The following is a 12,949-nucleotide window of genomic DNA, read 5'->3' on the forward strand; positions in this document are numbered from 1 at the left end:
GTGGAGCTAAAGGAGGGGAGGTCCATAATACTGTGCATGACTTGGGTGAGTGTGGAGAGGAGCCACTGAAGAACAGAGCAGGGCCTGGGAAGTCATCTTGTCTCAAAACCCACAAAATCTCTTTGGTGTTTCTTGAAAAGTATGACTCAAGTTACCTCTCCTTGGATTTCTTCCATGTTTTACTAAGTGAAGGTACAGGATTAGTGGCTCTTGAGACATGCAGAACATGGATATAAAGTATATTACAGGTAAAAATTTTAACACAAAAAAGACAGAAATGTTCATTGGTTTTATGCGAAAGTATTAAAATGATTTCTGGAGAACTCTATAAAGGTTAACTTTCTAAAAACTTGGAAATAAAAGGGAAGTTCCAAGAACTGGAAAATACATCATCAGTGAAAGTCTGAGAAATCAGTGCCAGTCATACTAGTTTTATGCTCAGTGGGTCTTTTATAAAGTATCAGGTTGTTTGATAAAAGTGTTTCTGACAGGGATAATCTGTTAATGTGTTATAGCTCTGCAAGGTGCTATATTCCATAGCACTCTGACTAAAAATAACTGTGGAATCAATGTAGCATGTTAAATGGTTTAAAAACTGGGTGATGAATGGATTCTGAAAAATAAAAGTGAAATCATGGTCTAAGGAGACTTCGCTGCATGTGTCCTCTGCTGGTTTTAATACTTAGCAGCAGCAGCAGCAACGTTTAACATCCAGAGGATAGAGAAATTAAGAATTCTGAAATTAAATTCAAAACACTGGGGAAGCTGTGTACCCTGTATGCACTGACTTGGAAAAGGGACTGAGGGCTGTGGGCAATTTTCTATTCCAGGAGACTAGTGCCAGGCTGGCCACGGGACTATCTAGCAGGAACAGGAAGGAGGTAATACCTCCAGGTTACAGCAGTAGTGTGAGATACCTACTTGTTCTTTTCTTTCTCAGGATGTAGTGTCCATACCTCAGAATGCAGTGATGTATTAATAAAGAGGGAAATAGTTCAGAAAATACACAGAAATTATTTAATGTCTGGATAATCTGCCTTGCAATGAGAAAGTAAAAAGTCACTATCTTGCTCATACTGAAAAAATAAGTTTCATGTAAGACTGATGAGTGAGATTCTCCGATCAATGCGCTGCAGGTAGTCTGGCTGCACATTTCAGAATACTTTGCTACCATTCTTCAGAATGTGACAAAAAGCCTTGTGGGATAAAACTGTATTATTGCCAGCACGGATGATGTGCGATTACTGTACCTGCTGGTCAGGTATAGCGAATGCCTGTGCTGTGGTACCTGGACCTGGATCCCTTTCTCCTATACTGTAGCTGTGCTCTGGCATTTCTCAAGGCTCCAAACCAGTCTATGGGCAGGGGAAAGACTGCTCTCCAAATGATCTAATAGCACATCTAACGCTACTGTCTTGTTTCTCTTGTCTGCAGGACAATAAGGTCAATGGTGTGACTTGCTGTACTCGGATGCTGGGGTGCACATACTTGCATCCTTGGATCCTGCCCAAACCACATGTCAATTCCATTCCACTGACTGTACAAGATGAGCTGCTACTTCTAGGGAACAAAGCTCTCTGGGAACACCTTTCTTATACAGAGGCTGTCTCAGCCGTGCGCCACCTACATGACCCGCTAGCTGCTGCAAAGAAACTCTGCACTTTAGCCCAAAGCTATGGTTGCCAAGACAATGTAGGTGCAATGGTGGTGTGTCTGAACATCAGTGAGGACAGCTGCACATGTGAGATGCATGGCCTCACTCTGCCAGGTCCTGGGGGATTTAGTTCCACCACCACCAAGCCAACAACTCCTTCATCTAGCAGTGGAATTGCTTCAGAGTTCAGCAGTGAACTGTCTGCTTCTGAGGTTAGCAGTGAGGTGGGCTCTACTGCTTCAGATGAACACAATGCTGTTGGTCTTGATGGCAGTTTGCTACCACGACAAGAGCGACGTTGCAGCCTACATCCTGTGCCCTCCTCAAGCATCTTTCAGCGCCAACCTTCCAGTGCCACCTTCTCTAGCAACCAGTCTGACAATGGTCTGGATAGCGATGATGAGCAGCCTGTGGAAGGTGTCATGACAAATGGCAGTAAAGTGGAGGTAGAGGTGGACATCCACTGCTGCAAAGGAAAGGACCTGGAGTTTGAACCTCCTGCTGCAGAGTACAGCTCCTCTGCTCCCGGGCCAGAGGATGACTCTGGCCTTGTCCTCATCATTCGGAGACAGAACAGTGTAAACAGCAACACTGTGCGGAGATGGGTCAAGGAAAAGTGTGAACTGCAAAAATCTCTTTCCACATGCTGTCTCTATGGAAAGAAGCTTTCCAATGGCTCCATAGTGCCCTTGGAGGAGAGCCTCAACCTCATCGAAGTAGCCACAGAGGCACCCAAGAAGAAGACCGGCTATTTTGCTGCTCCATCCCAGATGGAGCCAGAGGATCAATTTGTGGTGCCACCTGATCTAGAGGAGGAAGTGAAGGAACAAATGAAGCAGCACCAGGAGAATGGAGCAGATCAGGAAAAGAAAGAGGAACATGCAGCATCTCTGCCAGAGGAGTTTGACACAGCTTTGTAACCCTACAAGTACTGCTCCCACATTGTCTGTCCCAGGAAGCTCCGTCCCATAAGGGCTGTCTTGCCCTCCAAGGGGAGCTGGGATCTGCAAGGCATACAGGCATCTGCTGCTTCCTTAATGGAGTCAAGGAAGAATTGAGAGTGCTAAGGTCTGGGCTGTCCACTTTTCACTGTAGAGTCTCAGTTGTTCTATGAGCGCTCAGACCAGCAGCTGAGCTCTGTGTTAGGGATTGTCTGGAAATTGTGCAACCACTAGGAAGAAGGCAGGTGTTCCAACACCTGCCTGTAACTCCTTGAACCCTGAGGTTCTGCAGCTCTGCAGGAAAGGGGCTGGCATATGTGGGAGGGCGGGTAAGGAAGCTGCTGAGGGGGCGATGTTCAGTGTTTGGAGTCCTGTGAATATTTCTAATGCAGCCCGCCCTCCCAGCATCTGACTTTGTTATTCCTTGAAAGAATACAGCCAGTTGCAATGAAGCTGACCCAAGAATGGTTTCCTACATTAATTGCAAGCACTTTTATTGATTGCACTTAAGCTGTTCTGCTCCCCTTCAGCCCAGCACTTTATTATTTAGAGTTAGGGGAGAGAGCACTCCACAGCAGGTGTGGTGTGGGCTTTTCCCAATGGATGTTGTTAGGGCAGTGGAGGACTCTGGGTACCAGTGTTCTGATGAGCACTGGTGCAGGGTAGAGTGAGGGTTATGATGAGATCAGCCTATGCAGGATGAGAAAATACACAGCTGAGTGATAAGCTGATACTGATGCAGCTGATACTGATGCATTTTACATGGAGCATAGGAAAGATCAGCTCTGGACTGGTTGATTAAGGTAATGTGTAGAGCTAGTGCTTCTAGCTGCAGAGCACAGATCCAGCTCAGCAGCAGCTTGGCCCCCTCCATCATGGATGCTTCACAGTAGAGGCTTCCTGTACCCAGAAAACATGGGATGAAACCCGGAGCTCATGCTTATTTCAGTGAGGTACTCAGTCTCAGAAGAAACCAAGTTGTAAGTAATGGTATGCCACTCTAAGGCTAGTGAGCAGAGAGGCCGCCCGTCATATGCTAGGGAAGCTTTCAGTGCTCTGTTCCACCAACATAAACCTCTGCACTGTCAGCTACAGCATCTTTGCTTGCCTCTGAAAACAGGAGTCATATTCCAGATCCACAGCAACCTGCATTTCATGGTACATGCCCAATTTGGCCACAAACAAGGTGAAAGCATATTTGTTTCTGCTTAGCTTTCAATGCAAAAGGAAAAATAGAACTTTTCACCTTAATAACATCTTTATCAGCACTGGAAAAGATGTTTGAAACAGTCCCACTAATAGTGAATTGTCCAGTCTGCACTCGGCAGATGCATTATGTTTCCATTACGATTTTTGGTGCAGGGTATAAGTTGGCTGCCTATGTCATCATCTTGTGTAAGGGTTGTGAAAAGACCACTGTCCCTGTAGCGTGCAGATCAGTCTTCCTCAGCTGGCAGAGAGCTGGACAGCAGCTGCCCCGGTCATGTCAGTGGTGCAATAACCCTGACTGTAATGTGGGCTAGTGCCTTTTCTTCTTTGTCAACTGTATTTATGAAGAAAACTTGAAAGTTTCTTCTCAAGAGCTCTGAAGGGCTTGAGTTGTACATTTTTGGATCAAATTCATGCCTTGCTCAGAAGGAAATACTGTGCAGACTACTTGTGGGATTCTGTCAATATAGATCTTTTGACAAAACCTAATGGAGTTTTACTGAGATTTCAAAGCACCTTGACTTTCTTCTCACTAGGAAAAAAATTTATTTTTACCATGCATGAGGGAGCAACATTTTAGGATGTACCTTGTGCTAGTTACAATGTAATCATGAAACAACCCACCTTTTTCCAAAGTTTAAACTCTGACAAATTTTGGCTGTTTAAATGCCTTTTTCATTTGGACATGGAGAGAAAAGCTAATTCTTAGAATCACAGAAACAGCAGCATTTGAATCCCTTAGACAGAGAAGTAACAGCAGAAAAGATTCAAAAACTAAACCCCAAACCTCTTTCATGTTCTCTTCATATAAGTACGCTCATCCCAGTGTATTTGACTGTAATTTTTAATTCTGTCACTGGTGATAATTTTACCAAATATCTGTGCCCAGCCCAACACTTTCTGATACCTGACAGAGCTGCAAAGCAGCCTCTGTTCAGTATGGGACTGATGCAGACACTCTTCTTTCTGAATCAGACTAGGAGAGTGGCAGATGTTAATGCAAATCAAGTCTCTGTTGCACTGATGTGGAAAATCCAGTGTGTCCTTCCCAGTCTGAACCAGTAGCATTGCATGGAGAGTTGGCATTGCCACAGGGAGTTAGTCATGAATGGCTCTACCTAGCTCGGTGGGGAAGGACTAAGTAGAATAAAGCTCTGCAATGGAGCATGCAGATTTCTGAGCTGCTCCTCTTCACAGTAGTGGCAGAATAGAATGCAAGGAATTCCTACTTAGCCTTTTTCTCCAGTGCCATTTCTGGTTTTGAAGCAGAAAGGACGTTTAATACAGCCAGCTGCTATTTTCTATGGGTATGAACTGTCATGGCAGAACATGGCTTGTTCTCTTACACTAGGTAGAGTCCATGGCTTTCTCTGCTTAAGCTCGTATTATAAACTGTCGTACTCTGGGCAGCGCAGCCTGAGTGCTTCCCTCCACCACCGCCTTTTCTTTTCCTCCCTCCCTAGAGGCAGCAAGCTTCTCCTTTGTCTTCCTCACCTTACTTATTAACACCACCTTAGATTTCAAGCTCCCTAGGAGCACTGCTGTAGGTGGAACAGGTATGAATGCGCAAGTCTCGTGAAGGACTCATAGCAGGGGATAGAAAGTGTTTTCCCAGTTCTCTTCGTGTTCTCTAATCTCTTCCCTGATTTTTCATGTGATTCTTGCACAGATACATCGTCTCCACAGAGCCACTTCACTAAGAATGTCCCATTTGTTAACAGACTTGCTATCATGTATGGGAGTAGGTTGTCCAATGAATGCACCTTGAGCACTGAGGCCTATGTTTGTATTGCTTTGGAGAGGCAAATAACATAAGATTGCTGGAAAACGCTATTCCATTGATTCTTTATTCAGATCTATAGAGCAGTTCAGGAAGGAAGAATATTTTTGCATCAATTTTTCAGCTGACTTAGCAATAAAGATTTTTACTTTCATCTAACTATATATTCTGGTTCCGTTACTGCGCTGGAGGGAATTTGTGCAATATCCCAGTCAAACATAGCTGTGGTTAGCAGTAGCTGTGCTGTAGGGTCTCCTTCATTGAATTCTGTGTGCTGCTTCACTCATCAGCCTTCCATACAAAAGCCACTTGTAGAACACTGTGCAGGTGGAATTTGTAATACCAATTATTAGACAGCTTTCTGTATCCTGCCAGAGGAATCCTGCCCTGGGAACTTGGCTCTAAATAGTACTGTACAGCTCTCTAGAAGTAGCTGCAGCAAGCAGGAAATACAGAATCATTAAAAGAAATAGAACCACAGTGGACTGTCCACATAAATCCCTACACTGAAACACTCAATGCATCTAGTGACTAAAAGGGAGGAGAAATCAAACCCCAGAATACCTGGTGTGTTCCTATTTAGCATTTGGTTTACTTTTGTATCTCTAGTTCCAACAACGTTCCACGGTTTTGGTAATTGTGAGGATTTAGTCACTGGTGCCAGTGAAACTGGAGATATATCCAAGATAAAGCGTGTTTCTGGTATGTTTAGTTTTGTGTTTTGGGTTTTGGGGTTTTTTTATATGTGGGCAGAAGTGGTCTGTCAGACCAGTGATGGTTCCATCTTCATATGGACAATGCACATAGAGGGCACTGCTTTGAAGTGAGATTTCATTCTGAGGCATGATTTTGTGATTCTAGTGCTACTTTTCTTTTCAATTTTTATAGGAAATTTAAATTTCACCTTTTTTTTAATAAATAATACAAGAGCAGCATCTCATTTCCCCAACTTGTACATTAAAAATGTATTTTGAAAACAATATACTTCTATCTTAAACCACCTATCTGAGCCCTTAAAGCTTTTGTCTGATTATCCCAACGCAGGGCACCTTTTTAAGCAAAACTGTTGTTTTGCTTAAAGTTATATAAAAGACCATTTCAAACAAAAATGTGCCCTCTCCAGGAGAGTTTGAAAAGGCATTGTGTCACAAATTAGGCTGAGTGTATTCATCATTTTGCAAGTTTCCTTCAGGATTCTTGGATGGCTCTATGAATGCCACGTTCAAACTGTCCTGTTAGTTCCAAGAGACCTACAAGAAAGCAATCATTAGCTGCCACAACCACGGGCCTCACTCATTTTTAAGAGCTCTGTTCTCAGTGAACAGTCACATGCCCTTTGTAAAATCAGTTTCAGCTACAGAAAGCTGTTCATCAGTGGAAGTGTGTAGTAGTGGTACTTGTAGCAAGACCTCCTTGGAGGAGAACAAGACACCTGACAGAGGGGATGGAGAGGCTACCTGTGAAGCGGGCAGCTTAGCTCGTCAACTACAGGACAGTCATCTCTACTAAGAGACAGCCACCAGATGACAATCCATCAGACTAACTTTGTCTAAATAATTTGATAATGCAAATTCAGGTTAGGAACAGCTTGACTCTGCCATATTTAGAGCTATACTCTCTCAGTGTGTGCTCTGCTGCAGCATTAAGGATGCACTGCCCAGAAGCAAGGAAAAGCGTACTGCTTTGTCTCAGTAAGGAGGCTGGCAAAAATCGTGATCATTACTGGAGCAGAGGAATCATTCTAAAGCTCGTATAATTGTACTGGCTTCTGTTTCAGTTTGTGAACTGTTCTGTACCCCCTGACAGCTAGGCCTGCACTAAGCAGGTACGCCAGGACAGCTATGCAGCCCGAGAGGCCAGCAGCAATCTCTGCCCCATGCAGGCTGCACCTAAAGTCCTGATAGCCTTTGCTTTGATAAAGCTGCTCTCTCTCTTTGCACACTGATGAATTATAAACCCCCAGCAGAAAATGGAAGAAATAGTACAGAGCAGGCACTATGCCAGTTGCAATCACTATGTCCAGGATACATTCCAGAAGCAGCCATACTGGGAAATGCCACGGTAACCGTACAACACCAACCAAAATAAGAACGCAAGGGAAGACAAGGAGACACCCTCCCACGGCCATTGCTGCCCTTGCAATCGGCAGCTTTAGTAGGCAGAAATGCTGGTCAAGCTGCTGGGCTTTTTCCCCATCTGCTCCACTAAAGCCACTGTAAGCCCCGCCGTACTGGTAGTAGTAGATGCCCCCCAGGCTGGGAAGGCCCGTGTAGCCGCCCGTCGAGCCGTAGGACACGGAGCTGCAGACCAGGATCAGCACGGCGAGCAGCGCTTCCACCATCTGGCAGCAGGCTGGAAGGGGAAGGGCGAAGGTGGGTCTGCGGCCGGAGCAGAGGGCCGCCGAGCCCGAGCGGTCTGGCGGCCGGGAAGGAGCCTCTCCCCGGGCCGGGCGAGGGGGCCCCGGAGGGGAAGCCGGGCCGGGCAGCCTGCTCCAGCGGGACAAAGGAAGCGGCTCCCGCAGCCACCGCGGCGGCCCCGCGGGCCCCCTCCCGCCCCGCTCACCCCTGCCCGTGCGCAGGTACCGGCAGCGATGGCACTCCAGCAGCTGCGGCGCGGCGGCGCGGCTTCCCGGCGGCCCCTCCGGCCCTGGTCCAGGCACGGCGCTGATGGGAGACGGCGGCGGGGATAGCAGCGACCCGCCCGAGCCCCTCACGGCCTCCTGCCCGCCCCGGCCCCGTCCCCCGCCCAGGCCTCTCACGGCCGCCTGCCCGCCCCAGCCCGGGCCCCTCATGGCCACCTGCCCGCCCCGGCCCGACCCCCGCTCAGGACCCCCAGGGCCGGCTGCCCGCCCCATCCCGTCCCCCGCCCGGGCCCCTCACGGCCACCTGCCCGCCCCGGCCCGTCTCGTCTCCCGCCCAGGCCCCCCACAGCCGCCCGCCCGCCCCCCGCCCGGGCCCCTCACGGCCGCCTGCCTGCCCCCCCTCACCGCCCGCCCGCCCCGGTGCGTCCCGTCCGTGGGGCGCGGGGGCTGCTCCGCTCCGCCATGGCCCGGCGTGGCCCCGCTCCTCCGGCGCTGGGGGCGGAGGGCCAAGCCAGGCCGCGGGGGTCTGACTCGGGGCTACTGCCGGCGCGATGTGGGGTCGCGCCGCGGTCTGGGGCGTCCTCTGTCCCCTCCGCTCGGGGCTCGCCTCAGCCCCGCCGGGGTCCTCCCAAGGGCGGTGAACAGCTGCGGCCGTGGCCGGGCCCTGCCCCGCCTGAGGGAGGTGTTAAGAGGGCACGTCGCCGCCCGCTCCCTTCCGCGCCTGTTGACGGACCTGTTGTCCACGGGTGTGCTCACGCCCTTTCCGTTCACACGGACGCTATCCCCACAACCGCTTGTGGCGATAAGGTCCTGAAGTTCCCCCACCTGCCGTGTACCAAGTACTTGTTTGTACCTATTGGAAACTGAGCACTGACTAATTTTCACAAGTGCCACTTTTTCCTGTGCTGTGGGTTTTGGTAAAAGTGTTCTGCACTCAGCTTGTCTGCCATCTCGCGCCTCTGTAAACCTGAGTCCTGCCCCTCTGGTCCCTTCTCAAACCCAAGTCCCAGCCTTTTTAGTCTCTCCTCGCACAGCAGTGGCACCATTCCCTTTGTTGTATCAGCTGTCCTTCTTTGGACCTTCCCTAACTCCCCTAAATCCATCTTATGATGTGGTGACCAGACCTCCATGCAGCACTCAAGACATGAGTGCACGAGGGGTTTATATCACAGCAGAATGATTGCCTCTGCCTTGTCCTGAGCTTCTCCTGGCAATGCATAGCATTTTGTTGCTTCTCCGGCTGCCCTGGCATGCAGAGCCCGTGTCTCCAGAGGACAGTCACCAACACCTTGGGATCTGTCCTGCAGTGCAACTGCCAGGTTCCAGTTCAGCACTCTGCAGGCCATGTTGAGGTAATTTTCTTTAGATGCATTACCTTACATTTATCCATACAGAACCAAATAGACCTCTTCTGTGTCTGTTTGCTGGAAGCCACTGCAGACACTATGATGTGACCTTTTTCCTGGCTGCTCCATTTCGATGCACAATAATGTCCTGCTGCCCAGTGGAATTGGCTTCCATCCCGTCCCAGGAGGTTGCTGAGCACAGCCATCACCTTGCTGCAGAGGAGGCGATGAATTGCTCCTTTGATTATTCGTGTTGGCTGGAGTGAAGGCAAGTGCCCAAGATCTCACCCATGCAGAAGTGTCAGCATTTCTCAGGGCTGGTAAGGGCAGAGCTGATTCAGGAAAGGCGCTGTATCGGGGGAAAAAAATGAACAGCGGGAAAATTTGGAAACACAGAACGAAGCATAGAAAACTCCACAGCCAGAGTGAATTCTTTTATGCAAGAGTTTGACCAAACGCTGCCTGGAAAAGCTTTAGCATTGGAAAGAAATACTTTTGTTACATTTAGGAAAACAGATTTTTAGGGAAACAGGATTACACCATGAGGTCTCAGACACAGTATCTCAATATGTGCCCTGAGAGGTCCAAATTTGTCACTAAGATGCAGAAATACATTTCCTCCACCTGTAAGATTGGTGGCAACGGTAAGATTGCTTCACCCTTCTGTCCTTGCAGGAGCAACAGCAACAACCCTATAGATTGATACCGTGAGAAGCCTATAAACTGCAGTACTTCTGCACCTCAGTACTGTAGGAAAACACTCTCCTCAACATTTCGCCTGACTCCACGAAGGACAGGAGATCTGAAAACTCATCTTAAAATTTACTTAGTTTGGGGGTAAGAGAGAAGCAAAAGAACTCTTTGTTCAATCCCCAGTTCAGATAGAGGTGACAGGAGTTGTATGATGATTGTAAGTTTGGAAATGGGAAGACCATAGGGAGCTTAGGACAAGGGCTTTGGAGATAGTGCAGATGCTCAGTAGTGAGGCTGTTGCACACACCTTTGGTGTGCATATGTTGCATCACTCATGTTCATGTGCCAGAACCCAGGCCTCTTTGCTGCCATGCGTAGGATAAGCTTAAAAGCTTTAGCAACCCTCTGTATAATTTTAGGATCATGGGCAGTGCCATTTTGTTCAGTAGAGCTTTTAACTGCCATGAAAGGGACATGAACAACTAAGTTGAGTAATCGAGTCACAAGAAGGGATGAAATAAGTGTTTCTTATGCGAAATGTTGCTGCTGGTCATCCAGCAACCTGAGCTGAAGCTTTCTTTGGAATTTGTGACGTGCTGGAATTACTTGTTCAAAGACAGAGCTGTGAAGCACTGCTCTGTTGATTTGGTGATGCATTCAGTGTTTTACTAGAGTGTTTGCTGCTAACAAGTGAGGTACAAACTTGAAGGCATTGTAGAACTGAGTCAATCTTATTCCATTTCTGTTGCTATATTGAGAATTGTTAAAAAAAAGCTTTGCCTCACTTCACTCCTGCTCAAAGTACCACAGCTGAGCTTGGTCAGCATCGTCTTCTGGGTTCCTATGCTCACTGCAACAAGTAGAAGTCAGCAGAAGAGAGCAACAGGAAGCTGAGGAGGCCAATATTAATCTTCACCTCTGTTTTGGCTTCTCTTTTTTTTGTTGTGTTTTTTTTTTTTCTGGCTCTTCTGTTTCTGGCTGCTCCTGATGTCATTACTGCACTAAGGGGAGGGGAGGGCCTGGCCTGGCTTGCCATGGGCCAAGAGCTCTGACCTGGTTCAGTGCCCTCCCTGGGAACTTGGAGGGTGAAGCAGAAGGAGCAAGTCATGTACTGCCTCACATTTCTCCAGTGTGAGGCATCTGGGAGCTGCAGCACAATCACTGCTGAATACCACAGCCAGATTTATTGACTGTCCCACATAAATAATCAATCACGGGAACAATGAGCGCAGCACGATGACGATGCAGCAGTGCTACAGAAAAGAACTGGAGGTTATGGTGAATGACAAACTGAACTCAAGTCCACAATGTCATCCTGTTGCGAAAAAAACTAACATTGCAAGGGTGTATAAACAGGAACGTCACATGTAGGACACGTGAAGAAATTCTTCTGCCCCCCCTTCAGCGCTGGTTAGGCCTCCAGTCTTGCACACTGTGTTTCCAGAGGCCACTGGATCAGCTGGAGGGGAGCCAGAGGAAAGCAAAAGAAAGCTCTAGAACTTCAATCTATGAGAAAAAGATTGATCCCAGTCCTCTCATTTGACAGAACAGGTGTCTGTTAACAACTTGCAAGCGTGTTAATAGGGAGGCGGCTTAAGAAGTTGCAAACTTGTAAAAAGCTGCTGTCAAGAGGAAGGGAATATTTTGTTCTCCCTACCTGCTGTTGTTATGGTCAGGAAGCAGTGAGCTTAGCTTGAAGCAAAAGGGATGTGATTTAGGCACCCCCCAAAAAAGACAATACTTCTCCCCCACACACTGACTCCACCACTTTGTAAGGAGATAAGCAGTTGTTGCTGGAGCAGATTGGTTGGGCAGATGGTGGGCTTCCATCACTGGGGCTCAAATTCAGTCATCAGAGGGGCTGGCCTGTCTGTGCTCTGAGAGAAGGAGGTGCCTGGTGCTGCCCACCCCACTCACTGCAAGCTCATGGTGTCACCTTGCCTCGCAAAGCCACCATGCCCTTTTCCATCCCATCCCCATTGGTTGGTCATTGTCCCTGTGGCTTCAAGGCCATCAAGGGGGCAGCAACAGCTCAAGTCTCTGATGTCATAACTCAAACACAGGGTATGCACTTACATAATGTTTACCTGGATGTAAGCAAAATACAAGGCTGAACAAAGTGTTTCTCTTCACTGTGCCTGTACCCAGGAGCCGCTAACGCTCACACTTTGTGGAGCGTTCCTCTCAGCATCTGTAACAGGGCTTGCAAGTCTTTCATTATGGCTGTTGGGCCTGTAGCTCAGCAGTGCTTCCAACTCCACAAACTTGGAGTGCAACTCTGTGTCTCTCAGCATGCTTGCAAGGGACTTAGTGTCCAGGCTGAGCGTGCAAGGGCCCTCATAGCTGCTGGACTCCTTCCCCTCCCCAGTGCTGCAATGGTAGATGGCTGGGGAGAGCAATCTGGATTGCCCAGCACAGCTGGTATCAGGTTGCAGCACTGCATTTGCCTGGTATTGTGGGAGGCCCACAAGATGCCATGGTCATGAAAGCATTTGATTTTTTGCATTCCCTAGTTTTCCTGACAGACGGAAATTGCAATTGTAGGAGATAGCACTCATTAAGGCGGGTGTATTAATGCAGCTGTTATCAGCCTGGCCCAGGGCCTGCAGAAGAGAGCTCTAACCAGGAGCCAAGACAGAGTATCACTGTCCCTACTGCAACACCCTGCATTTGTGCACGGTGTGAGCCACCTTGTTCCACTTTCAAAAGAAGTCCAGAGATCAGACAGGCCCCAGATGCCAGTGG

At 48.3% G+C, this 12,949-nt stretch overlaps 2 protein-coding genes across 8 annotated transcripts in view; one reads left to right on the top strand and one right to left on the bottom strand.

Annotated features, from left to right (window-relative positions):
* PHLPP2 (PH domain and leucine rich repeat protein phosphatase 2) overlaps nt 1-5,748 on the top strand; it is a 39,324-nt gene extending 33,576 nt beyond the window's left edge. For all 7 annotated transcript variants that reach the window (XM_075161727.1, XM_075161729.1, XM_075161728.1 and 4 more), the window contains one exon: nt 1,435-5,748. In XM_075161727.1, coding sequence (XP_075017828.1) covers nt 1,435-2,574 — 1,140 coding nt within the window. In that variant the 3' untranslated portion in view covers nt 2,575-5,748. The remainder of the gene's footprint in view (nt 1-1,434) is intronic.
* Nucleotides 5,638-12,498, bottom strand: MARVELD3 (MARVEL domain containing 3). Its single transcript, XM_075161437.1, has 5 exons — nt 12,349-12,498; nt 8,899-8,990; nt 8,571-8,657; nt 8,147-8,247; nt 5,638-7,936 (listed from the first exon to the last, which is right to left on the bottom strand). Exons 1-5 carry the CDS (start codon nt 12,496-12,498, stop codon nt 7,326-7,328), a joined length of 1,041 nt encoding a protein of 346 aa, XP_075017538.1. The 3' UTR covers nt 5,638-7,325.
* Between the last annotated feature and the right edge of the window lie 451 nt (nt 12,499-12,949).

This window comes from Calonectris borealis, chromosome 12 (genome assembly GCF_964195595.1).
Source record: "Calonectris borealis chromosome 12, bCalBor7.hap1.2, whole genome shotgun sequence".
NCBI classification, from domain to species: Eukaryota; Metazoa; Chordata; class Aves; order Procellariiformes; family Procellariidae; genus Calonectris; species Calonectris borealis.

Excerpts from the sequence above, each read along its gene's own strand:
- MARVELD3 (XM_075161437.1), bottom strand. The coding sequence starts at position 12,498 with ATGCTGAGAGACACAGAGTTGCACTCCAAGTTTGTGGAGTTGGAAGCA. Across the intron at positions 8,248-8,570 it reads CGCACCGGGGCGGGCGGGCG|CGCCGTGCCTGGACCAGGGC; the intron begins GTGAGGGGGGGC and ends GTCTCCCATCAG. Across the intron at positions 7,937-8,146 it reads GTACCTGCGCACGGGCAGGG|CCTGCTGCCAGATGGTGGAA; the intron begins GTGAGCGGGGCG and ends TTCCCCTTCCAG.